The sequence below is a fragment of the Ostrea edulis genome, chromosome 4 (genome assembly GCF_947568905.1).
Source record: "Ostrea edulis chromosome 4, xbOstEdul1.1, whole genome shotgun sequence".
In the NCBI taxonomy this organism is placed as follows: Eukaryota; Metazoa; Mollusca; class Bivalvia; order Ostreida; family Ostreidae; genus Ostrea; species Ostrea edulis.
Genome location: NC_079167.1, coordinates 7,280,030 through 7,307,447, shown reverse-complemented (window position 1 = coordinate 7,307,447; position 27,418 = coordinate 7,280,030). Strand labels below are relative to the sequence as shown.

The following is a 27,418-nucleotide window of genomic DNA, read 5'->3' as shown; positions in this document are numbered from 1 at the left end:
AGATCTAGTTTCCAGAACTGTATCTCTCTGAGGTTTCGGTAACCTGGAGGTCTAGGTTCCAGAACTGTATCTCTCTGAGGTTTCGGTAACCTGGAGGTCTAGGTTCCAGAACTGTATCTCTCTGAGGTTTCGGTAACCTGGAGGTCTAGGTTCCAGAACTGTATCTCTCTGAGGTTTCGGTAACCTGGAGGTCTAGGTTCCAGAACCTGGCCGCGTCAAATCTACATTTAAAATACATTGTATATCATAATGACTACTCCTCCCCCAAACACTGTTGGATATTATTTTGAGGCCCAGAGGCCCTATCGGTCACCTGAGTACTAGTTAAAAGTATCATTAATCCCAAGGGTTGAAAATCTTAAAAAAAAAGAAAATCCTGTTTTGAAAATATCTAAGCTAAATTCTAATATTCAGCAACAGTATAAAACAAGATGTGTTCTTAAAACTTCAATGCCCCTTAAAGTGCATATACTGATGAAAGGTTTTACATAATATAATACGTGTATCATCATCAAACGATATCACTAATTTGTACCCACCCTAAAGTCAAAACCCTGGGGTTGCGAAATGGACGACAACGGACGCAGACCAATTGAAATAGATCACGTGACTCGGTAGACGTTGGCACGATAAACGAACGCACACTGTTACGGCGTTTAATGCCGATCATTGGTTACAGTGAAACTTCACACACAGCCTGGTGACGTGTCTTACATTTGAGAATCGAGTGTCGAAAATTACTAAATGCAAAATTCAGATTTTTGGGGCGTTAAATATTGGACAACACATCATAGCTTTCCTGTTGTGGTTGGCAAGTGGAATGGTACCAGTAGAAGCGATCATATTTGTACTAAGTGTGAAGATTGGTGTCACTGTTCTTTTGAATGTGAAGATATTTATTTTTGCTCAAAGAGTATGTTGAAACCAAACACAATGACATTTAGTGATAGTGTGTCTGCTAATGATATTACAGCCGGGAAATTTTTTTATATAAATTAATGATCTTGCTTATTCAAAAGAATTATTGTATATATCCTACTGTTTTATCATTCGTTATATCTCATGTACTATATTATGTTGTTTTTTTTTAATGAATTTAACTTGAACTCTGTGTGAGTGGAACAAAGTGCAAATGGGTCATAAACCAACATATAAACAAGTATTTTTGCGGGTACCCTGTTTGAAGAATTAGCGAAATATCTGTTATTGATTTAAAGTATGAGATTTGTTAAAAGGAACACTTTGCTTAAGCGTCTTAAATCTTACTTTAAAAGTCCAAGTTGACCATATAGAGAAACAGATTGACCAAAGCCGTGGTAATATGAACTCAACAATGAACAAATCTGATACTGCATGGCAGAAATGTTTACCGAAAGCGGTCCTTGTGAGCTCACTTCTTAAACATTGCAAAGACCATCTAAAGATTCGAGATGAGCTCCGAAGCTTCCTGGCGGAGATGAAGGAAGATTCTGAACAGATTAGAAAAGAGCTGAAGGAGGAGGAGAAAGTGACGAGTGAGTGGTACATACGGAGAAGATCCAGGCTGTACAGTCCACGGCCTTAAACACAGGGATTCTAGTAGTAACCATCAGGTCAGTTCATTACACTCAGAGAAAGAAACACAGAGATTCTAGTAGTAACCATCAGGTCAGTTCACAACCTTAAACACAGGGATTCTAGTAGTAACCATCAGGTCAGTCCATGACCTTAAACATAAGGATTCTAGTAGTACCATCAGGTCAGTTCATTACACTCAGAGAAAGAAACACAGAGATTCTAGTAGTAACCATCAGGTCAGTTCACAGCCTTAAACATAGGGATTCTAGTAGTACCATCAGGTTATTTCAAGGCCTTAAACACAGGGATTCTAGTATATCCATCAGGTCAGTCCACGGCCTTAAACATAGGGATTCTAGTAGTAACCATCAGGTCAGTCCACGGCCTTAAACATAGGGATTCTAGTAGTACCATCAGGTCAATCACGGCCTTAAACATAGGGATTCTAGTAGTACCATCAGGTCATTTCATTACACTCAGAGAAAAAACCCCACAGGGATTCTAGTAGTAACCATCAGGTCAGTTCATTACACTCAGAGAAAGAAACACAGATATTCTAGTAGTACCATCAGGTCAGTCCACGGCCTTAAACACAGGGATTCTAGTAGTAACCATCAGGTCAATTCACGTCCTTAAACATAGGGATTCTAGTAGTTACCATCAGGTCAGTTCATTACACTCAGAGAAAAAACCCCACAGGGATTCTAGTAGTAACCATCAGGTCAGTTCACGGCCTTAAACACAGGGATTCTAGTATTAACCATCAGGTCATTTCACGGCCTTAAACACAGGGATTCTAGTAGTAACCATCAGGTCAGTTCACGGCCTTAAACATAGGGATTCTAGTAGTACCATCAGGTCAATTCACGGCCTTAAACACAGGGATTCTAGTATTAACCATCAGGTCAGTTCATTATACTCAGAGAAAGAAACACAGGGATTCTAGTAGTACCATCAAGTCAGTTCATTACACTCAGAGAAAGCAAGAACTGCCAGGATCTAAGTTTTGAATTTTACTGGTTGGGTACATGTAAAATACAAACACAACTGTTCTTCAGCCTGTCAAAAAAATGTGTAAAGCTGCTACTAGTGATCCTTACTGCTGTTTACGTCGTCTGCGCGGAATATTCCTGATCCACAAGGTTTACTATTTTCCTAAGAATCCCACTCTGTCATATCTGTGAGAAGGAGTTTGAGTCTAGTGAAGAAGAATTTTCATGTCGTGTCTGTGATCGAGTGTTCCACAAGGAATGTGTGCTGTCAATCAAAGATCTCCACCCATCCCACATCTCCACCATCGAGAGAGTTCACACGAGCGTGGGGTGGAGCTGTCCCGCGTGTGTAAGTTATACAGCTGTGTTTCAAACTTCAGCGGTACTGGTGATAGTAGTTATACCTGCTACAAACATCAATATTTGAGGTACATGTAGCATCATCAATTCGATATATAGTGACGTCATCTTTTCGAATTTATGTGATAATTTTGGTAAAATGTGACCCCCCCCCCCCCCCCCCCCCAAATCATCGTTTTCTGATTGAGTTATTATGAAATAGAAGTCATTCATTCTTTACAAAATATCAATAGTCAATAGTTTCTTCCCATACATGTAGTTTCAGAATTATTTCATGACCAACTACTGCAGAAATATGATGTAAAAACGAAAAGTCTAATTTTAGAGCACTTATAAATCATTTTTTCTTTTGTTTGAAAAAAAGAAGGCCTAAATACATAGAATGTATGGCAGCAACAAGTATCTATGTCAACGAAACTTGAGACGAGACTGTTCGCATTTGCCAAAAATTGTAATTTTGTCTGGCAGGACTAAATTTCAATAGGCAATAACAGCTCAATCGTAGTTAGTGGTCGGGGATTTCTGTACTACACTGTTGCATTGTGCAGCAATGTTCTAAAGAACTGTTAAGATAATCGAGCTTGATGTGGTGGAGGAGATTGGTTATAAATGATGTGGAGTATGGAGAGCGGCAAGTTTTCAAACAGCCCCGTAGCAATTTCCCTTATTGTGATTTTCACGGAAATAAATTGGTGCATTTGTTCTGAAAGGGAGAATTTCAATTAAATCATTATATGAACTCAAGAATACTAGAATCACATGGTTAACTATTAACTAATACGTTCTTTTAATTGATAGGACGACCTAAGTTCATTGCTGACAGAAAATGAGCTACAAAGCATTATTGATACTTTTGACGAAGACATCAATCCGAAAGGTGAGACCAAACTTTTTTACTTTCCTCCATGCTTAAAATGCTGTTAGCTTTCTTTTCTGTTGTCGTTTTACTGCCGCCTGGTTTGTGATATCGCACATGTGGTGTGCACATCACAAGCCATGACTTGGGGAGATGTTATACATCTATTTCATAACAGGAGGACAAATTACACTAGATGAATTCATCGAATACAAAAGAAAACAACTGGGACATAATATGTCAGAAGATGAGCGCAAGCTCTCACAGCTTGAATTCCGATTGGTTGATACCGATGGCAACGGAACAATTGATTGGTGGGAATTTCTAAATTTTCAGGCCAAAGTGAAACTTGCCTCACGTGACCAGGTAATTCTTTTATATTGTTACAGCTATGATGCAACTAGGAAGATTTGTTGCAAATTAAATTAACTGTATATTGATTTTAAAAGATATTGATTTTTAAAGACAAAGATTGTCATTGTGACAATGACACGTGCTCGAATTTTAGAGCACCTTTGAGAATGTGTGAAATCCTATTGCTCTCATGTGCTTTATCATACTATCGTTATCATGGCATCGCCATCGTGCCATCGCCAACGTATTATCATGCCATTGTACCATCGCCAACGTATTATCATGCCATCGTGTCATCGTCAACGTATTACCAGGCCATCGTGCCATCGCCAACGTATTATTATGCCATCGTGTCATCACCAATGCATCATCATGCCATCGTGTCATCGTACCATCTCGTCATCGTACCATCTTGGCGATGGAGCACATGGCAACAATAGGATTCCATAAGTATGTGTATTTTGAGAATTCCTGTGAAAGTTGGTTTGTTTCTCCCTAGACCATGTAGGTAACGATGGGTTACTCTGTTGAGAGTTTCCCTGTGAAGTCTTTCAGTTCAATATCTTTATTACAATATACTCAATAAATAACCGTTCTACAGTCAAATGATGTTCTCCATTAAAATCATCATATTCATCTACTTTTAAACTGTTCATAAAAGTATAATTTACTAAGGAAAACCCCGAAGCTTATCCACAATGATAGTCGACTTTTTTTTTTTTTACTTGAATCATATATTTTTAAATGTGTATTCAAATTTATTCCAAACCAAATATATGCATTTGGCATATATTTAACATTCATTATAGTTCGCTAGTGATGAGATGGGTGTACAGGGAGAATGTCCTATATTCAAGCACCTGTCAACTAATATTCCAACAATAGAGTACTAGTCGGTACTTGAGATTAAGTAAAATCAATCCTACTAGTAATAACAAGCAGAATGCAATATAATGAGCTGTTATGTTTTCAAAGAATGGATTGGTAGATTTGCTGACAGAAAAAGAAGTTTTAATGGCGAAAATCGCCTTCTCCCGTCTGGACGTGAATAAAGACGGCAGTATATCGGAACTAGAGGCCAGAAAAGTGTTTGATGAGTATTTTAGTCAGCTCAGCTTATCTGACAGGCAAGTATTAAAAAGATGGCTTAATATATTTCTCAGCATGGTATTGTATAATATGGTAACTACTTTGGTAAAGACTAAAAACGGTTTCTTTTACAGGAAACGGAATAGCGTTGGAGAAACCTACGCAAAGCATGCTCTAGCCCGAGCCATGGCGCTGGATGTCAAGGAAATGGGGTCAGTATTTCATTCGACATCGTATCAAGATTATAGTCAAAAGATATTCATTGTTTCTTAAGACTAACATTTATTTTTGTAGCACTGTCACGTGGACTGAGTTTCTACATGGACAAGCACAATACATTCTTGCATCACGTCCAAACACATCAGATTTAAGATAGAGACAAATGTTGTGGGCAGCAAAACATGAATATGTAAATTATTGGCAGACTCATTTCTTAGTACTATCACTGAAATATCTTAATTATGTATCAATAAAGTATGTAATAAATGTGTATTTGGTATCCTTGCTATCTTATCGTATATTTCTTTATATTTATATTATATATATATATATTATTCACTGGATATAATAAAAATAATCTAGTAAACTATTAATACTGAAAAAATTTATATTTTCTATAGATAATCAATTATTTATGATTTAAAAAATGTTGTCAAGGGCAATAACTCCTCAACTGGATGTCTATTATACATTGGTTTCCCTAATATCCATGATTAATCTATACATATTTATACCCCCCGCAACAAGTTGTGGGGGTATACTGGAATCGGGTTGTCCGTCTGTCCGTCCGTCCGTCTGTAGACGCAATGGTTTCCGGGCTCTAAAACATTATCCTTTCCACCTACCGTCACCATATCATATATATGGACTACCCATGGGATGAAGATGTTCCCTATCGATTTTGGGGTCAAAAGGTCAAAGGTCACGCGCACTGGACATCGAAGTAGCAATATGGTTTCCATTTAAATTCTTTAACGGCTTTTTTCATCACATGGAGATGCTGTGTTCCTAGATACCTTTTGGATCATAATACTGAAGTTTATTTATACCTATTAACAACACCCTTTGGGAGATTGGGGTAAGCGGGGGGTATTCTTAGTGAGCATTGCTCACAGTACATCTTGTTATGAATTAGCATTTTTTTAAAACTGTTGATATTTAAATTTTGTCATTTCAACAAGTTTTTATCTATTTTTATTATTCTGTTTAACGAAAATGTGTGATTAATAAAGTTTTTCCACTTTTAACCATTAATATTGATAAGTCACATGAGGATGGAGCTACCTTAATTGAATTTTAGTCATAAATATTTTGTTTTACATCCCTTCAAGAATTGTCACTCATATTGAGACGTCATAAGCTGTAAGTGAAGTACCACAAAATTTAAACTCATTTTTGGAGCTCAGGATCGTTGCAGTGAGGGTTCTGAAACTTGCCAACGCCTACAGTGACCTCCAAAGGTCATATCTGAAAGATCTGCGACTCTCACTTCTAAATGCAGAGTGTTTGGAGAAGGAGCAGTCACTACCTAGTTTTACATCCTAGATTTGACACAGCTGTGGCACGAGTTGGGCTCGAACTCACGACCTCTCAGCTTTACCCACTGAACTAACTCGAACGGTACAATACAAGTAATAAGCTATTATATCAAGAGCTATGTATGATAAGGGGCTAATTTGGCCCCTAGTATATAACTTCTCAAGATTTTAAAAGTATTATTTTCATGCTTAAATTTTATGATAAGACTATGTTATGATTTACAACCAATTTGGCACCATTTTTTCTTTCGTAATTTTTTTTTTCAATGCATAAATGACATTATCTTTCCACATTTATACAAGCTCGATCTAGCTGCGTTAATTAAAGGCATAGTACGTGTAGTTGTTCCATTAAGGATTCGTTGACCAAAGATAGTTGCGATTAAAAAGGACATTAATAGAGGGCACGATTTATATTTCCACCATTGACTCACCTTTGAGAGGAAAGTATGTGCAGAACAATACAATATACTTCCTTTTTTCTCCACTGCACTTTCTGATCAAATAATCTTTATCTTGGATTATTGGATACCCAATATTTTGTGTGCATCAAATAAAGTAGGATTTTGCTGTGTTAATGTGGATTTTCCCATAACATGTGTTTGATCAAACAGGAATGTAAATCGGTCATGAACACTATAATGACGTTTTTAAAGGCTTTGAATTTCTTTTATTGAATTCTCAAGTAAAGATTTGTGAATAATGCTAAATAAAGGTGGTTTCAATGGAATTTTTTGCAGTTGATATGTTTTTTTTACAAAAAAGAAATATTAAAATATTTACAAAATTCTATAACAAATACTTTTGGGTATCCTATGTCCTTAACGTCAGACTTGTATAAACAGAGTAGCATTAATTCAAAGGATCTTTTCTTAAAAATTACATACCTTGAACACAGCAAATAATGCCACAAAGCAAGACCGTTTTGTAATGCTTGCCATTAAAATGATATCTAGTTTAAAATTTAATAGGTTGCAAGAAATTATAAGGACTCGAGCCACGAACACCCTGTAATGGCCTATGCTTGGGGTGAAATCTAAAGTGTATTTTGCTGATTTTTTCTATCCTTGATTTCCATGTATACTATTTACCCAAATCACATGTCACCTTAATTTGTGAAACCGGATGTTGATTACTTGAAATTAAACGTCAAACCCATACATGTATTTGATTTCCCCCCGGATTTTACCACCTCTTTTTTCACTTTGAGGCAATAATTTTTATATTGCGTATGTTTCGCTCTAAGGTTTAATTCGATTGAATAAAAATTGGTAATGAAAGGTATTCTTTCCAATGAAAAAAACTCGCAGCGACGTTCCAGCCGCTATCGAAAAATAACTTTTTTGAAATATCGCGAGAGGAAGAGGAATAGTCGTCTGAACAGCTGACATCGGTATAATGTGATGCATTGTGATTACTGCGGATACAGGTGCCAATTAAAATGCTTTATTGTGTTTATTCCTAAAAATTAGATACGCGAGTATTACAGAATTTCCATTCTACAGCAAGTATTACCAATTATATAGGCGGGAGTTAACATTTTCAACCAAATCTTTTAAAGTTTTGCACCTCGAATCAGTACGCTACGCGGGGTTATCACTAGACCGACCACTCATCGGGCCAGTGATATATGTCAGTGCATATGAATTGAAAGTGCGGGAATAGTAGTAAAAACTTCTTGTACATTCCACCTTTATTTGAAAATGATAAGTAATCTTTCTGATTTTGTCTGGGGGAAAAACAACTACATACAATATCCCTCACACATAATCATGCTCATTTACATAAAGTGTCTCCAGTCATTCAGCTATTCTGATATATTTCCAGTTATTATATTCCCGCACATGAGTTTAATCATACATCTTCCTTGCTTACATACATTTGTTTTGTCAAACTTAACTACGAGTCAAAATTGTTAATTATAGTGTTTTGTAATGCATTTTCTTTACTTTTAATTACAATGAGAAGTAACTATATGCATGGTTTCAGGCATAAATAAATAATTTATTAAAGAACAAGGTACGATTGTATACACAAAAAGGCCCAAAAATTTTCTCTCTATAAAATGTGTCTGGAATTAACATTATTCAGTGTTTTAAAAAAGTAAAATATATGCCAGGTATAATATGTCAACAGAATCATAATGATATTCCTAATTGGATAGCATTATGACATCATGAATAAGACATTTCCCGCCTTTTTTTAAAAATAAGCCCGAAAACTGTCAAATGTCATACAGATTATTGCTCAGGAAAAGTTGTGCGCATTTGTCGAGCAAAATGAAAATGATATATATTGTGCATTATTTTAAGATGAAAAATATTCTTCAATATGAATTTGCTCGACGCATGCGCTGTATGTTTCCTGAAAGGAAAACCACCTGAAAATGTGGATATTTTCATTGAAAATGGCATTTCTGCAATTTTATGCCAACTTCTAGCTCTCGTCATATGACACAAACCATTGTGCTGATCAAACTGAGCAGATTTTTGGTTTGCTAATCCATTCCTTATTTGAATGCCAGGGTTTGAGCTCCAAGTGAAATAATTGATATGTTGGGCCAAATGACTTTAGAAATTGTACCTACTTCTTTCTAATTTAGTTTGTTTTCTCAAATGATCATTTTACACATTCAAATGACGGTTTTAAAGAGTTTAATTCATATACCAGATCATTTGAATCTAAAGTGGGTGTTAGACAAGGAGATAACTTAAGCCCAAATCTCTTTAAAATATTAATCAATGGTCTACCATCTTTATTTAATGATAATGATGATCCGGTTAAATTAGGTGACATTTCCCTAAATTGTCTATTGTATGCTGATGATTTAGTATTAATTTCTAAATCTGAAAGAGGACTTCAGCAATGTATAAATAAGCTTGAAAGCTACTGTGAAAAATATTGCCTGTCTGTCAATCTCAAGAAGACAAACATTATTATATTTTGCAAAAGTGGTAAAAAATCAGCTGAATTTTTTTTCTATAAAAATCAAATTATTGAACAAGTGTCATCATATAAATATCTAGGAATTGTTTTCTCCTCATCAGGTTCATTCACAAATTGTCAGTTTGATCTCTACAAAAGAGCCTTAAAAGCATATTTTAAATTAGTCAAACTGTTTTGGAAATATTAAACCTAAAATGCATACCCTGATACACTTATATGATCATACTGTAAAACCTGTACTGCTATAATAAATACAGATACATGTTCTGCAAAACGCCTCAATTATTGTATGGAAAACTTCTTTAACAAAATGTACTGCGAAAAAATGCACATTAAATTTTTGAAATATATTTGTGGTGTACATAAAAAAGCCTCAAATCAAGCTATTGTTGGTGAACTTGGTCGATTCCCAATGTATATTGATGTCATAAAAAGCTGTTTTAAATATTTACAAAGAATTTTAAATTCCGAAGTAAATTCCTTAATAAGAAATGCTGTACATGTACTTGAAAACAATGTATTATACGATAATAACAAAAGCAGCTGGATCAGTAGCATTCCTTATATTTTGAATAAGTTGGATATACAATGACCTATACATGATAAAAATATTGTTTCAATTGTTGCTAATAAGTTGTATGAAAGATTTAAATATCAGTGGTGTAATACACTCTCAGACAATGCAGACAAACAATTTGGTAAATTACGAACCTATGCACTATTCAAAACAAGATTCTGTAGAGAAAAATATTTTTCAGTAATTCGTAATCCTCATGTTTTGAAATGTTTCACAAATTTCAGAATCAGTTCTCACTCTTTGGCTATTGAAACTGGACGTTACACTCAAACACATGTAAATGAGAGAATATGTACTGTCTGCAAGTCTGACTGTGTAGAAGATGAATTCCATTTTGTATTTGACTGCATAGCATACCAACACTTAAGAAAACCATTCATAGAGTCCATGAACATTTTGTGCAAGAATTTTATAAACCTGTGTAATAGACAAAAATTTATCTGGCTTATGAGCAACGAATGTGACGGTATTATTGAAAAATTTGCCAATTACATATATAGCTGTTCATTACTAAGAAAAGTTGATTTATCATGAACTTGTAAATTTTATTTTTCATCTATCTTTTGGATAATCACTCTTTTATGATTTATGTATATGAACTTTGTATTCTTTGTATGCCCTCTGGGCCCAAAATTGGAAATAAATTACTTACTTACTTACTTACTATATGTAAAAATGCAAAGGAGGCTACTATAAGTTAATATAAGTGGCGGATCCAATGGAACGTACACACACAATTTTCAATAGAAAATGGAGGACAAGAATATATAAATGGAATTTATTAATATTTTCATAGTATAATATTACCCCTTCATTTTTTTAATCAAGACATCTAAACCTGTGATATAGATCTACCATAGTATAATGATTATTGTACCAGTATTACATGTACTGGTCAGGGTTAAATAGTGCATTTCAGTTTAGAAGTACGTGTAACATATTGTGTTTATATTTCTTCCTAGCCATTTATTATTGAATGTGAAGAGAGCGATGCCTTAATTGAAGGTCTAAGTTATTTATTATTATTTCTGAAAATACAGGGGGGGGGGGGTATTGTTTTTGTCCTGTCTGTCATTCTGTAGGAAACTTTAACCTTGCTAATACCTTTTCAACAGCAAGTGGTAGAGCTTTGATATTTCACATGAGTATTCCTTGTGACAAGACCTGTCCGTGGGTACTAAACCTTTTGACCTTGGCATTTGACCTACTTTTAAAAAATTGACATTGGTCATTACTTCTAAATGGTAAATATTAGAGCTTTCTATGGCAAGCCAAATTCACAAAAATGAGCTAAACATTGTTTCACAGTTGATAAACTAGGTTTATTGACTGTAAACTATAGTTTACGAACTGTAAACTATAGTTAACAACGTTAATCTATATTTCACATCTGTAAACCATAGTTAACAGATAATCTGTTTCACAAAGGTAAACTATAATTAACAATGAAAACAATCATTAGCGATTGCAAAACATAGTTTATCTGATAAATACAGTTTCACGATTGTAAACTACGGTTTACAAGTCATAGTTTATCTGATAAATATAGTATCACAATTTGTGAAACTGGGATTAACAATTGTGAACTATAGTTAACGAATGTAAATTATAGTTTACAAATGTGAATCTGTATTTATCAGTAAAATCTATTGTTAACGTTTATTTAAAGACAGATAAACTTGGATTAGCATTTGTAAACTATAGTTTACAACCGTTAAATATAGTTTTACGGATGAAAACTATAGTTAACGAATCGTTAACTATAGTTTACAGTTCGTAAACTATAGTTTACAGTCGATAAACCTAGTTTATCAACTGTGAAACTATGTTTAGCTCATTTTTGTGAATCTGGCGTGCCATAGCTTTCATCTTGCATATGAGCATTTCTTGTGACAAGATCTTTCTACTGGTACCAAGATATCTATCCTTGTGACCTTGGCCATCTTTGGAATTGGCCATTATCGGCGGAATTTGTGTTTCACAAACACATCTTGTTTATAATTTATTTTTTTCTTCACAAATATTGACCTAAGACAGAACAGATGTCATTTTTTCTAACAACTTTCATACGCATACTTTTCTTGGCAAGTGCTTACATTTTTAATATAATTGTATGAGGAGAAAAATTATAACAATAATGAATAAGCGAAAGAAAGCAGCAAGCTCACATACCCCACACTCCAACATTACTTGACAATGCCTCATATAATGAATGGTAAGCATTACTGCAAGAACAATACAGACGGGCTCGAAATTTTGAGTTCAATAGTGGCATAATTAATGAATCTGAATTTTATGAAAATATGCACATCTACAGTGTGTCCTTATTAACTACAAAGTTTCATGAAATTCTGTTGAGCAGTCTCACGAGGAGTTGCGCTGACAAGAATAGGACAGACGGGCTCGAAATTCTAAGTTCAAAAGGGGCATAACTCCCACAAAAATTATTGATTCAGAATTTTCTGGGAATATGCACACCTACACAGCGTGTCCTTATTAACTACAAAGTTTCACGAGATTCTGTTAAGCGGTCTCAGAGAAGTTGCGCTGACAAAAAAGGGACTGACGGACTGGTCAAAAACATTATACCCTTCGCAACTTAATTGCGTGGGGTATGATAAATAAAAGTAGCTTCAAAAGAACGAATTATGTGGGGGGGGGGGGGGGGGGGGGGGGGGGGGGGGGAAAATCATTATAAACCATTGTGAATAGTGGTAGTAGATACATGTATTTGCATGTGTATCTGAATACACACACCAGTTTAAAAAAATATTATTTAACTCATGCTGCAGGATTAAATTAAATATCTTAAAATAACAATTAACCTTGATCAATAGCCTTATGTATATGGTCATGAATATACATGTATTAGGAAAACAACCGTAAATAAGTGCTTGATTCCATCATTAACTTAAATAATATTCCCTCAGGCAAGAACACAAAATTTTATAGCTATATAAACAAATGCGTTTGTTTTGATACCTTATGCATACAACCACCAGTACACACACCCTGAAAATCATTTCAGAATGTCCCTCAAACTATTACTTTCTTGGGCTAGTAGTGCTGCAGAGAAATGGAAAAATAATTTGCATTAGAACTAATTACTTTTATAATGCCATTGTTATTGAAATTTGATGGAAGGAGTGTAATGGATCCCAGGCCTGCACAAGATGACATTTCATGTAAGCTTTTGCCACTGAATATGATTTATTTCAATTTGCAGAATTATTATTGTAATACAATATAACAACAAAAACTTTCCTACATTATAAACATAAGTACTTATTCAGTATGTTTTGATTTTCTCATAATAGTACACAGTAATATCAGTTCACAAATGGGAGGTAACTCCAAAAGTTTCATATAACATCACAGCAATTTTTAATCCAGGGGCCCATGGGCCACATTGCTTACCTGAGCACTTTATTTTCCAAAGAAAAACAGAATTTTCCCCATTATAGCTCCAACCTTGCCACGCAGAGCAGGTTGTGAACAAACACATTCCTACACTACATAAGGAATCTTGCATATTTGACATTATTTTGAAAGACTTTTCCCAAATAATCACTACAAGTAAAATTATGAACCCCCTAATGTAGACCTGGGGTCCCACGGTGTAAGCAAACTTAAATCTATATTACAGGAGGATGCTTACATACTAACATGACGTTTCGTACACTTGTAGTTTTTATGATGTTTAAAAACCTTGAACCCCAAATGTGGCCCCACACTGGCATTAAAATGCATACAACTTGAATCTACACCCAATGAGAATATTTAAAATTTGAATCTGCACCCAATTAGAATATTTAGAATTTGTGGTTCTTGACAATCCTATATGTTCATATTTTATTGTAACCCCACCCTGACCATTGGGGCTAAAGTGTAATACAATTTGAATTTACACTCAATGTGAATATTTCAAATTTATGGTTCTTGAGAAGAATTGGAAAGAATTTTCTTATATATCATATCCTATTATGATCCCATCCTGGTTCTGGGAATCATGATTTAAAGAAATATCCCAGCGAGGTAAGACTTTTCTTGTCCAGTGGTTCTTGAGAAGATTTTTTAAACACAAGATCACATTTTAACATTTCTTTATTATCTACCCTTGGAAGAGGATGTGATTCTTCATTTTATTTAATTTGAATCCCTTCACCAAAGGAAGCTTTGTACAAAGTTTGGCTGAAATTGGCCCTGTGTTTTTTGAGAAGTCAAAAATGTGTAAAGTTTACAGATAAATGCAGACTGACATTTCAATCAGAAAAGTTTACTTGAGCTTTTAGCTTTGTTGAGCTAAAAAAAAAATACATATCAGTAATATACATGAACATTTTTTAAATAATAAATTTGCTGTAATCAATTTTTTTTCCATAAAGTAACACAGACACATGCAAGGTTAGGGCATATATGCAATTTCTAAAATCATGCCATCAAATGACGAGGTTTTTGTAATATGATACAAACAGTTCAACTATCTACTTTGATTAGCATTTCTACATAGTAAAATTTGAAGGATTCCTTTATAAGTAATTTAATCTCTTTGATTTAGTATTTCAAACTAGCAAAATGTGTTGTTACCCAATTCAATCATTGGGAATAAGCTTCACAGAAAAACCATAGATTAAATGAATTTGAAAATTCAAGATGGTAATTGATAGAAGTAAGATTTTGTACAAGACAGAAAGGTATGAGAAAATAAATACATAATATTAGAACGGATTATAAGATAATTTGACCCAAGGGTTGCAGAAAGTGGTAAAACTCTTTACAATCTTCAGGTGGAAGAATCGAGTGGGTTTATTGCTTTTAGAAAACCTTAAATGGAAACGTCTCAAATGGATTACTACTTTTTGTAGCCTTTGGCTGGAATTACAGGAATGCATCTTAATTATATTCCCTGGAAAGACATGATGGAGTCTTAAATTCACCGTGAAGATCACTCTCCTGCATTTCCTACCAATGACAATTATATTGAAGTTCTTTTTAGGATAATAATATCCTTTGTCCTGTGGAATCACATGTGTCTGTCCTGCTTTCAAATGCTAAGATTATATTGCACACCTATTAAATGAAGTACAATGTATATAAATATCTTGCAAAATATGAAATGCATTACATGTACAAACATATATATACGAGCCAATACTGTTCATTGCAACCCATTAAATAGCATCTTGAAAATCACAATAGTACATGTATATCATATTTAACCCAAAACAAAATATTACCTATGCTTTAGTAACACAAAGTATAAATTTCGTTTAATACACATGTACAGTATATACAACTAGTAATGCATACATCCTTGTTTTCATTGATTATTGGTGTATTTGTCATTAAGAAAAATGGCCAACAAAACTGGAGAGGAAAATGGCAAATTTAACAAATAAATGATGATTGAAGGGAGTCATCAGGTTTTCATACAAGTTTTAGAATAAATGTTGATTTTTTTAGTTGACAAAGAAAATTTTCCAAATCAAAGCATCAAAATTTCCATTTATATATGACATTGTAATTACGTAACAAGAAAATCTGTCCAAAATTATAATTCCAACATTTCCAGAAAAACCTGCAAAATACATCTAATGCAAAAAAGAATCTGGTACATGGCAACTGGATAAGTAGTGTATCAAATTCAATAACTGCAAATATATGCATATACACATAACAAAATTTAAATTAAGAAAAAAAAAAAATACAAAATAAGGCACAATATGTCTACTTCTGTTGGATAAAAGATATGATATCTGTTTATAGTTCACAGGGGGTGTTTTATTTTGGCAAATATGGTAGCCTTTATCGAACAAAAATATTATCCCATTACACTTACATCCAATCTTTACGACAATATTTTAATATAACACATGGAAATATACAATTACTATCTTTTTCCCCTTCCAAAAATGGTAATTCATGCCATATATGTTGATACACTGGCTAAAAATTGATGTCGTACTTCAAACTATAACCCATACTATCACCCTCAATGCAACTAAGTGTACTCATCGGACAGAATTTTTAAAAATTTTAAATATTATTTACCACATGAGTATTCTGATATGAGATAGTCAAATCACAACCTACACAATGTCATATACATTAAAGCTAAGCGTGTCCTTTACTACTTTTAGAAAAATTGAACACTGGGTTATCACATACCTTCATAATAAAATAAATACTAATAAATCAGATATCCTCATATTTTTCTTTAGCTTGATAAAAACTCCATTTAAAATGATTCTTACATACTGCAGATCCCTTTTATTTTGCGAGACTTTATTTTCACATGGATACAATGATGTATCTATTCATTCACAACTCATTATTCAATGCTTAAGTTTTCTATGTGCAAGAGTTTATTTGCTAGAACTAAATTTATGTGAATGACTATTATCACAAAATTATGTGTAAATAAAGTTCTAGAGAATAAAGTGTGATTTACAGTAAATGAATAGCAATTTTTCAGTTTAAATCTACAATTGAAACCATGTAAAAATGGATGAAATTCATAAAAGATGAAAGAGAATATTTCACACATTTAAGGAGAGCATATGGATTCTTTCTGTAGTGTAACTTAAATATGCTGACCATCTTGGTATCAGAAAACTTTTTTAGTTCGGAAAATTCTGGAATACATTTCAGAACAGTATTCAAAGTTTGGTGTTGAATTGTATGTAAGGAATGCACAAAACTTTGAATTACAAAATTAATCAATTTGACAAGTTACACTGTATCAACACAAACAAATACACGAGAAAAAAAGCACCTGCAATACAACATCCACGGCAGCCTTTATATAATGGAAAGACATCTGGGTGATACGCATACAAATCTGTTATAAATGATTTTTTTTAAAAATATCACCCCTTATTATGCACCAATCTCAATTAACTTCACATTTCACACACAGGTCCCCCATATCATCAGTCTGTATTGCCTCCAGAAACTATAACATAGGTGAGATATGAGGTACTTCAAAAGAGGCAACAATGTTGTACATGTATATCAAATCACAATGCTCTCTTCATTTACACCTCTTCTAAAAAAAACAATAACAACCAAGATCTATACTAATCATGACTAGCAAATGGAAATCAAATTGCACTACAGTTTTGTAGCCCTTACTGCATTATTACATGTACTTACCTCATATGTTAAAGAGTATTTAGGGAAAATACATCAATTTTGGACAAAGTTGATGAATTGTCTCTTATTAAAAAAAAAAACACTCAAAAGGTATGCAGATCTTTTCAAAGATAACAAAAGCAATGCTTACACTGCAAAATACACCCATCTATATATTCAGTAATACAGTAGTATTAACCATTCATTGGTCAAACAGAAAGGCAGACAGAAACACTGCACTATACTATAATACAACCCGTCTATGATGCTTAATATGTGCATCAAGTTTGATTATCCTAGCCTTATTAGAATTGTTTCTTTCTTGTTTTGTGCCTAAAATGACCTTTGACATCTGACTTTGAAAAACAACAGGCTTCTTCCTCTAATCATAGGGAATATGTGCATTGTTTGATGATCCTAACATTATAAGTAATGTTTTTATCTGGCCCAAAAATGGTGACAGACAAAAAGACAAAGATAGATATAGTGCACCATACCATTATACGACCCATCTACTACATACTTTACAAAGCATATTATGTTGAAAGGTTTTTAAGAGCATGATAATAGTTTTAACTCCTTCATAAAACTCATTCTAAAATGTTATAAATTTACATAATTTGTCACTTGAGACGGTAACATATTAATCACGTGTCTACAATGCTATGTTCTATCTTTTACAGAAGCATATTACGTCTGCAATCATCACAAATGCAAGTTTTTTGACTGACACTTAAGACATAAAACATAGTCATGCACAAGATGCACCAACTTAACAAATATGGTTTTCTGCACCATGTTGTTTACATCTGATATAGCTAGAGAGTGTTTGAAAGAGCAGAAAAAATGCCATATTCCATAGGCATACTATGATAATAATCTTTGACACTACTTGCAGACTGTATAGAACTTTTTTCTCCATGTTTGTTTCTACAATTTTCTTTTCAAAAATACCAATTTTCTATTACAAAAACAGTAATGAGGACACTTTACACCAAAAGAAATCAAAAAGGAGTATAATTACTTCTATAAACAAAATTAATAGAACCCATAAAGTGAAGACGGAATATTGAACGTCAAACATGCATAAAATACATTTTTGTGCAGATTGAAGTATTTCAAATTTTAAAAAAATGCTAGATTTGCGTAGTTCTGAAACATGATGGTAAATATGGGACCTTTGTAAAATCACAGATAAACAGAAAGCTTGCTTTGCTGGAAGCCGGTGGGGGTTGTAGATATTCAATTGGCACATCAAGATGATGGAGGAGTGGTAGGACTCTTTCTGTCTTGGCTGGTCTGGTAACTGTTGATGAATTTGGCAATATAGTCATATCCTGCATCTTGAGCAAGTTCTCCCGCAGTTTTTCCTTCCTGAAACCAAAAGAAAATGTACATACAACCATGTTTTGGAGATAGTCATGAAGATGGTTACTTTCAATACATTAAAAATATATGCAACACTTCTACCTTGTTTTTGAGCCTTGTGTCCATGCCATATGACATCAGTAATTTCATAACTTTCATATGTCCAAACAGAGCTGCAGCATGGAGTGGGGTCTCTCCATTCTACAACAAATAGCAAATTGTAGACTTGTCTCTGTTATACATAGATCAGTATATGAATATCTATGATTTTCAAATTATGTAGTACAATGCAAGAATTTCATGTCATGTCAAATAACAATTAACGACCTTCAGTAAACCCATATTTGGCTTGTGTTTAAGAAGCTGCTCTGCAACATCTAAATGTCCTTTGTGGCAAGCTTTAAAAAGGGGAGTTGCCCCATCCTACAAAAAAAGAAAATATTTGTGACACTGTTTTGTATCTTGAGAATTAATTCATATGTGGTATCAAATAGACAGTGATTTACTTCAATTTCATCAGAGTATATTTCCACAATCTTGTCAGATTTATCTGCAAGACGTGGTTTTTTTTCAACGTTCAATTTCATCACAGCATATATAATTATATTGAATTATTCAAGAATATCATGATAACCTCCAGAAAAATCAGATTTTTTTCTTTTCATTTAATATTTTTTTTCTTTCTTCTCGTTGTATCTACATGAACTCTATCCATTTTGTTAATTGTGCTTGAAAACCATTCATTTGCTGAGTTCTTGTGTTTGTGGGTTGTTTTTTTTTTGTGGTTTTTTTTTGTTTACACACATTGTAATGTTGTACTAATCATTGGTAAAAATCCATTAGTAACATGTTGAGGCTACTGATTTTGAACATACCTATTTCATTTTCACAAGTGAACACGTGTACAAGAAAGTTGAGGATATAAACAACAATATATTAAAATTGGAAACTTTCGAATAACTTTTTTAAAGTGCAATAAATGTATCCATGGTGAGAAAAATCCAGAAAACTTTTTGACCTATATTTAGCCCTAAAAGTAAGTCATGGTGCTCCAATCAAGTTGAAAAGTGAACTGATAATATATTTCTCTGTGAGGGAGGTTCTGAAAAAAACTCAGGGCAATAACTGTATCCATAAAAGAAAAAAAATCTGGAAAATGAAAACAAGGTTTTTCTACTAAGTGATACTATGACCTTGACCTTGAGAAAAATTAGACATTCTTCGCTTAGCATAAGGTGTATGTGTACCAAGTTTAATGGTCCTAGCCCCAATGGTTTGGTCTGTATCCTGCCTACACGGTTCTCCTATTAACTGATACCAATCCAGCTGAAAAGTAAACTGAACTTATATTCCTCCGAGAGGAAGCTTGCGATTAAATTTCAGGGCAATATCTGTATCCCTAATGAAAAAAAGGTTTTTCTACTAAGTGATACATGACTTTGACCTTTGACAAACAAAAGGTGTCCTCAACTTGGCATGAGGAGTATGTGAACCAAGTTTGATGGTCCTAGCCCCAATACAGTAAAACTCGAATATAGCAAACACTGATATAGCGAAATTACAGCTATAACGAAGTGAAAACGATTTCCCTGGCAAATTCTTTACATATTTTATATAAAAATCTGCATCTATAGCGAACACGGATATAGCGAATTTACGGATATAACGAAGTAAATTCCTATTCCCCTTGAATAAAAAATGAACGTAAAATCCCCTTTTATAAAAAAATTTTTTTTTTCATTTTAAACTCGTGATTTTTAACAATCGTTTTCCATTGACATAAAAGATCCACACTTATTACAACATTTCTGTTTGTATTTTTTCAAAAAAGGTTGTTAACGCAAAACAATACTTACACATAGGTTTAACAAATATATTGTCGGTATTGTTTACTATTTTTGTTAATTGATTTGATTGCATTTATTTTATCGTACATTCCTCGTGTAAATCAACAAGTAAATGACAATTGCAATAGACTGTTTGTACATGTATGTATTGCGCAAAATTTTGTTGACATTTTTCTCTCGACATGTTCTTGTGTGACTTAATAATCCATCCAAATAAATTATCATATATAAATTAATGTGTATATTTCTTGTATAAAAATATTTCTTCTGGAAAATATATAGGCTTAATTTCTCTTAAAGACAATACAAACGTAAGTATATTGATTGCCGCTTTCTTATACAACTGATATACATGTAGAACAAATCAGTTTTATAACGAATTCGTTATATTTGAATTATGAATTTGCTATAACCATATAGCGAATTACGCTTATAGAGATTTTTTATAGAGTGTCCCCAGAAATTTGCTATATCAGAGTTTTACTGTAGTTTGGTTTGTATTCTGCCTACAAGGTTTTCCTATTAACTTATACTATGACCTTGACCTCTGACCTTGAAAATACTAGGCATCTTCCTCTCATCATGGTAATTAAATGTAACATGTTGTAAGATCCTAGCTCCAATTGTTTGATCTATATTCTGCCTAAAAGGTTTTCCTATTAACTGATAGGCCTTGACTTTTGACCTTGAAAACAATAGGCATCTTCCTCTCACCATGGTGATCCAATTAACCAAGTTGTAATATTCTGGAGCTTACAGAAAAATACATTAGCAAGTACAGCATTAAAAAAAAACCTTCAAAAAATGTTTTTATCAATATTTTAGCCCACGGACACTTTGAAATGGGGGCTGCACCAAACATTCTTGCTTTTATTATTTTAATCTATATAGTTAACTCACATGATCAGCTTGACTTGTCGGGGACTGCCACCCCCAAGCCCCTGCTTAATTATGCTCAACCGCCACTGGGCTTTCTAATTAATTTTATTACACGAAACATTGGCAAGTTTCACATCTCAGCATCCAAAGCGAAAATGCAAATGTCGGTGTGTTTACAGTCCACTTAGAAATGGCAAGGGGAATAACTGCTCATGTACTATTGTGGACCAGAATCCTAGAAACTTCCCATTGCAGACTGATGATTTCACAAAGTAGATGTATTTGTTTTGATGGTTTTATACAACATTATTACTTTTTTGATTGTCTACACTGTTGATAAAATCTGTAATATCATGATCTCCTTCTAGACAATCTGTATTATTCGACTACATAATTATGGACTTTGGTAAAAATATTCAACTAAGTACCTCTCTAACAGCATCTACCTCAGCACCTGATGATAGGAGTTCTTTTACAATAGAGGTGTGTCCCATTTGTGAAGCAATCCATAATGGAGTAGCTTGATCCTACAAATACAAATATACAATTACATGTACCATCAAAATCTCTTTTACAGATACAAACTTTTCTTCAACTACCGGTACTGAAGATTACTAAATATACGCGAGAAATTTATTATCGTGTAATTTCGCAAGAGGCATCACTCCTGAAATAAAACAATTACATTCACTTTCTATGTTAGTGAAAGATGCTGATTTTTGTTTAACTCTCGGTGTGTATGAGCAACTAAAGTACTGACAATTAATTCTTCTGCAATACTATTACCTGTCGTTTTACATTGACATCAGCCCCTCTAGTGATCAGGTATCTCAACAAATGTAAATGGCCATTTTGAGCTGTTATAAACAATGGCGTGGCACCATCAATCATTTGTGCGTGGAGATCTGCTCCTCTACTGAGTAACTCCTCTACAACATCCAGGTGATTACACTGACAGGCAACAAACAATGGCGTCCCTCCATCCTGTAAATCAGACAGTAAAATCACACATTGGTGTTGTATCTTCCTTTTATATAATCCCGTGGGGATCTGGGTTAGAATAGGTCCTCAGTACCCCTTCCTTGTTGTAAGAGGCAACTAAATGGGGCAGTCCTTTGGATGAGACCGCAAAAAATGAGGCCCTGTGTCACATCAGGTGTAGCACGATCAAGATCCTTCCCTGCTCAAAGGCCGTAAGCACCAAGCACAGCCCTTCACCGGCAATGGTGACGTCTCCATATGAGTGAAAAATTCTCAAGAGGGACGTTAAACACAAATCAATCAGTCCTTTTATATATTACAAGTGTACATGTGTACTTCTATCTGTGAGAGAGTCAATGTATACCTAATCACAAAATTATGAAATGACCGTTTTCTCCTATAGTGACATATTTGTAATTTAAAATATAAAGAATACAGTTCTTCTTATTATTAATAAGCAATGTACAAAGTATCATGACACCTTTCAAACCATCTATTTTCCAAATGGGACCCAACTAAGGACAGAATGAATGCCAAAGACATGATTCCTCTAAGGTGGTCCTGGGGCTTGCCCCAAAAGAAAATTTTGGGTTTAAAATGAAGCATAATGGTGAATTATGAGCAGTGTTTTAGTCCAAAAAAAATCACTGGTTCACAATATCATTGTACAAAATTTAAAAGTAACTACATGTAATTAGTGTCTTAAGAAATGTTTTCCAAACAAATATGCGCACCCCCCCCCCCCCCCCCCCCCCCCCCCCCCCATTGGCAATATTGATAAGGATCAACTTTAAATTTGCAATAAATGTAATGATAGTGAAAAACATAGGTTATCTACAAATCAGGGCCAACCGATCGTGAAAAACATGGGTTATCTACAAACCATGTTCAACTGATAGTGAAAAACATGGGTTATCTACAAATCACGGCCAACTGATAGTGGAAAACATGGGTTATCTACAAATCAGGGCCAACTGATAGTGGAAAACATGGGTTATCTACAAATCAGGGCCAACTAATAGTGGAAAACATGGGTTATCTACAAATCAGGGCCAACCGATCATGAAAAACATGGGTTATCTACAAATCAGGGCCAACTGATAGTAAAAAAACTAGGGTTATCTACAAATCAGGGCCAACTGATACTGAAAAACATGGGTTATCTACAAATCAAGGCCAACCGATACTGAAAAACATGGGCTATCTACAAATCAGGGGCAACCACAACACTAAGTTTAATCTCTAAAGATACTGAGCTGACATTTCCTATAAAGTAGTCATTTGAGTCATGACATCTGACGTTTTTCCTTGAAGAGTAATGAGGTCATCTACTCCTTATGTAGAACCATTGTAAAAAGTTTGATGTCTGTCATCAAAGGGTTTACAAGATATTGAGTAGACAATATCTTACTATGTCCAGTTTGACTTGTGACCTTAAAATCAATAGGGGATATCTATTTCTTAAAGGGAAAGGTAACCCCAAATTTTTTTACATAATAAATGATAAGATTGATTATATGATAAAGATTTGTCATATTATTCTGTTGATACATGGCCTTGATAAACCTCAGTACTAATTTTAAAACGTTAAAAATTGAAATTCCCACTATCTACAGAGGCTGCCATGAAGTGGAACTCTTTTGTATTCAAAACCACAAAAAATCAATAATTTTGATGTCACACCGTCTGTTCCAGTTCTGATGAGATTCTAAGATCATCATCTTAAAGATATGCATGTGGTAGATTTTAAGAATACATTGTAAATAAGTGGATGCCTTCTTGTCAAGCAGTTAATTACACTAATGCGAAGGGGAGATGTGAAAAAAGTTTTTCCCCCTGAAATTCCTCACCCAACAAGGTTATTTGAAAAGAAAACACTATGTAAACTGTGAATCCATCAGGTTGAGGTTTGAGACATGTACATGTATGAAGAAACGAGTACCATCTGCCTGGTCTGCGACTCGACTGAACGTCTTCTTTTCTTAAATTCCTCTTGCGAAAGAACGGGCTCAAATCTATACGACTCCAAACTTAACTGTTCGTGACTTGTCATGTTTACAGTGCTGCTGATGAAATAAACCGGAACCAACGGTGTGACGTAATAAATTAAACTTCAATGGCCGCTCTCTTAGCGGCAGGTAATTTAAAATATAAGATGGATTAATAGGGCTGAAACGATACGCCCCCTTCACGATACGATACATATTGCAATACTTATGCCACGATTCAATATTTTCAATACAATACAATTTACAGAAGAAACCAATAATAACAATGAAGAAAAAATTAATTATCAAGATTCAAAATCATAATTTTAAAAGCAAAACTGCCAAACGGTGAGATGCCTGTTCGCTGTAGTTTAAACTGATATAGTTTATTATCATTTTCGTCAACTTCAAGGCAAACAACAGTTTGAACATTATTTGACGCTATTTTGTCCCTCATGCAGGTAGAAATAATATGTACAGGCCGAGACTGATGTATTTTACTGAACCCGTTTGTAATAAACGTATCGAACTGAAAATTGAGACAATGAATCGAATATTGAATTGAACGTTTATATTGAACAGTATCGATATTTCGGTGAATCGTTTCAGCCCTACAGATTAATATTGATTTAATTGTTAAGCAAGGATTTTTGTTGTTAAAAACTGTCATTTACAATATCAGTAAGTAATACTTTATTCATAAAGGCAACAATTTGGTTTGGGTTGCTTTACCCTTTAAGGGGAACCAGTGTACCAAGTTTGATGTCTTTCAAGCAAAGGGTTCTCAAGATATTGTGTGGACAATATCTAACTATGTCCAGTTTGATCCTTGACCTTGTGACTTCAAAATCAATAGGGGTCATCTACTCCTTAGGTAAATCTAGTGTACCAAGTTTGATGCCTATAACTTAGCAAAGGGTTCTCAAGATATTAAATGGATAGTATCTTACTATGCCCAATTTGACCTATGACCTCAAAATCAATAGGGGTTATCTACCTCTTAATGGAAACTAGTGTAACAAGTTTAATGTATGTTAAGCAAAGGGTTTTCAAGATATTGAGCAAACAACACCTGATCAAGTGGGCATATGAAAGTGATGAAAGGGTGCCTTAAAAATATGTGTGTAATTTAAAAAGGGGAAGAAGGATCTGGGCCCCTTATTCAACCTACTATTCAAACTTAAGTCCACAAATTATTTTCATCCACATGTATTTTTGCTGTAGTGTAAATGAACAAGACAAATGTATGTACCAAGGTGAATGGACTCTCGTGTATGACATCATGACCAACATTGATACATATATTAACAAGCAGGGTTGTATGATGAATGTATTGTATTCCCTTCCAATGAACTTACATAGCTGGCCAGATCTAAGGAGGCACCACTGTCCAACAATATGCGCACTATGTCTAAGAATCCGCCCTGGGCAGCAAAGAACAAAGCACAAGTGCCAGTCTGTAATTCAAAGATTATGAAAAAAATGTCACCAAGGAGAATGAAGTTCAGTGACAAACACATAGTCTATTTTCCTATTATTAGAATATCAGGATAATCTGTGGTATATCAAATGTTTGTTTTATGCTCAAGATGAATTTATTTTTTTCTATTAATACGGATAATCACAGTGTGGGGTATACTCACCAGTCTGCGAGCTGAAGGATCAGCACCTTGCTTTAGAAGTTCTTTTGCACAGTCAAGATGGTTGTTTGCAGCAGCTAGAATTAAAGGAGATGTCCCTTCCTTCAAAGACACAAAATTACTACACTTTCAATACTGTACTTCCAAACTCTAACAAGATGTCAAAGGGCCATAATTCTTACCTGTGTCACCTTACTCACACAGATATTAAGACTCCTTCATTTGGGACACTAAAAGTGTGAAATTTAAGGTAGCTCACTACATCAAGACTTATACATTTTATGACATTACATCACAAGATGACGATTCAAATGTTTTGTGTAATTACTTGCATCAATTGATTTACTTGTTTATATATGTAGCTCAGTGGATAAGGTATCGGGTTAATGACCTGCATATCCCGAGTTCAAATCCGCCAGTGTCTTTTGTGTCATTTATTGAAATAAATTTTTTAATCGGAAAGTCATGGTTTTTTTCTCTTCGAAACTGCATATTTTGCCATTTCGACATATCATTTTGTGCGGATTTGATAAACTCTTTCAAGGTGTAGTGAGCCACCTTAAACCCTTTTTATAACTCTGTAGTCATATGAATGAAGAAAATCAAATCTACATAATACATAAGGACAATGACATATTAATCTGACAAATTGTATCCTAGTATTTCTTGAGAAGGCAAGTTAAACAAAAAATTCTTGAACATATCTGCATAAAACTTTATATCCCTCATTGCTGCCCGCACTGGCCCATGGGTTGTGATTAAACACACTTAAATCTACACTACCCACGGATGCTTTAGCTTGTAAGTTATACCCTCATGGTTCTTATATTTCTATGTAAAATTTTAATGAACATGTATAATCTTTTTCAAAGAATATTTTGTGGTTAAGTGTGGCAGATATTAGCCCTGTAGTTCTGAAGATGAAGTTAAAAATATAAAAGTTGACAACAACATAAAAAAGCTCATCTGAGCTTATGACTTAAGTGAGCTAATATCAAAAGATATTCAATATGGTTTATCATATACTGAGTACAAATATTCTTTATCATAAATACTTCATTACAATTGAATATAGTAGGTTAACTACCTTGTCTTTGCAATCCACATGTACTTTTCCACTGTCTAATACACGTTTTAACTGCTCCAAATTTCCTTGTAAAGCAGCCAAGTGAAGCTGCTGGTCTGATGGAGTTTCCTTCTACAGAACAGTTTCTCACATAATCATTCTCAAATTTCTGACATACTATCATTGTGTTTTATGCAAACACCCAATAAATCAAACCATAACTCTCTACACCCCCCCCCCCACTTT

At 34.0% G+C, this 27,418-nt stretch overlaps 2 protein-coding genes across 2 annotated transcripts in view; one reads left to right on the top strand and one right to left on the bottom strand.

The window, feature by feature from the left end:
- The first annotated feature begins 1,333 nt into the window (after positions 1 to 1,333).
- LOC125671406 (PHD finger protein 24-like) lies at positions 1,334 to 5,692 on the top strand. The gene is made up of 9 exons (XM_056161125.1): positions 1,334 to 1,514; positions 1,672 to 1,793; positions 2,038 to 2,129; positions 2,718 to 2,898; positions 3,708 to 3,786; positions 3,944 to 4,131; positions 5,095 to 5,246; positions 5,343 to 5,420; positions 5,503 to 5,692. Exons 1-9 carry the CDS (start codon positions 1,334 to 1,336, stop codon positions 5,582 to 5,584), a joined length of 1,155 nt encoding a protein of 384 aa, XP_056017100.1. The 3' UTR covers positions 5,585 to 5,692.
- Positions 5,693 to 13,455: 7,763 nt separating this feature from the next.
- Positions 13,456 to 27,418, bottom strand: part of LOC125670556 (ankyrin repeat domain-containing protein 29-like) — a 17,688-nt gene continuing 3,725 nt past the window's right edge. The window contains exons 2-9 of the mRNA XM_048905778.2: positions 27,194 to 27,304; positions 26,110 to 26,208; positions 25,825 to 25,923; positions 22,284 to 22,481; positions 21,926 to 22,024; positions 19,099 to 19,194; positions 18,874 to 18,972; positions 13,456 to 18,777 (exon numbers count right to left, since the gene is read on the bottom strand). Of these exons, the coding sequence (XP_048761735.1) occupies positions 18,658 to 18,777; positions 18,874 to 18,972; positions 19,099 to 19,194; positions 21,926 to 22,024; positions 22,284 to 22,481; positions 25,825 to 25,923; positions 26,110 to 26,208; positions 27,194 to 27,304 (921 nt within the window). The 3' untranslated portion in view covers positions 13,456 to 18,657. The remainder of the gene's footprint in view (positions 18,778 to 18,873; positions 18,973 to 19,098; positions 19,195 to 21,925; positions 22,025 to 22,283; positions 22,482 to 25,824; positions 25,924 to 26,109; positions 26,209 to 27,193; positions 27,305 to 27,418) is intronic.

What these genes read in the sequence shown, in the direction of transcription:
- LOC125671406 (XM_056161125.1), top strand. Translation starts at nt 1,334, where the DNA reads ATGAACAAATCTGATACTGCATGGCAGAAATGTTTACCGAAAGCGGTC. An exon ending in CGAAGACATCAATCCGAAAG is followed by an intron (nt 3,787 to 3,943) that starts GTGAGACCAAAC and finishes ATTTCATAACAG; the next exon opens with GAGGACAAATTACACTAGAT. An exon ending in CTGGATGTCAAGGAAATGGG is followed by an intron (nt 5,421 to 5,502) that starts GTCAGTATTTCA and finishes TTATTTTTGTAG; the next exon opens with CACTGTCACGTGGACTGAGT.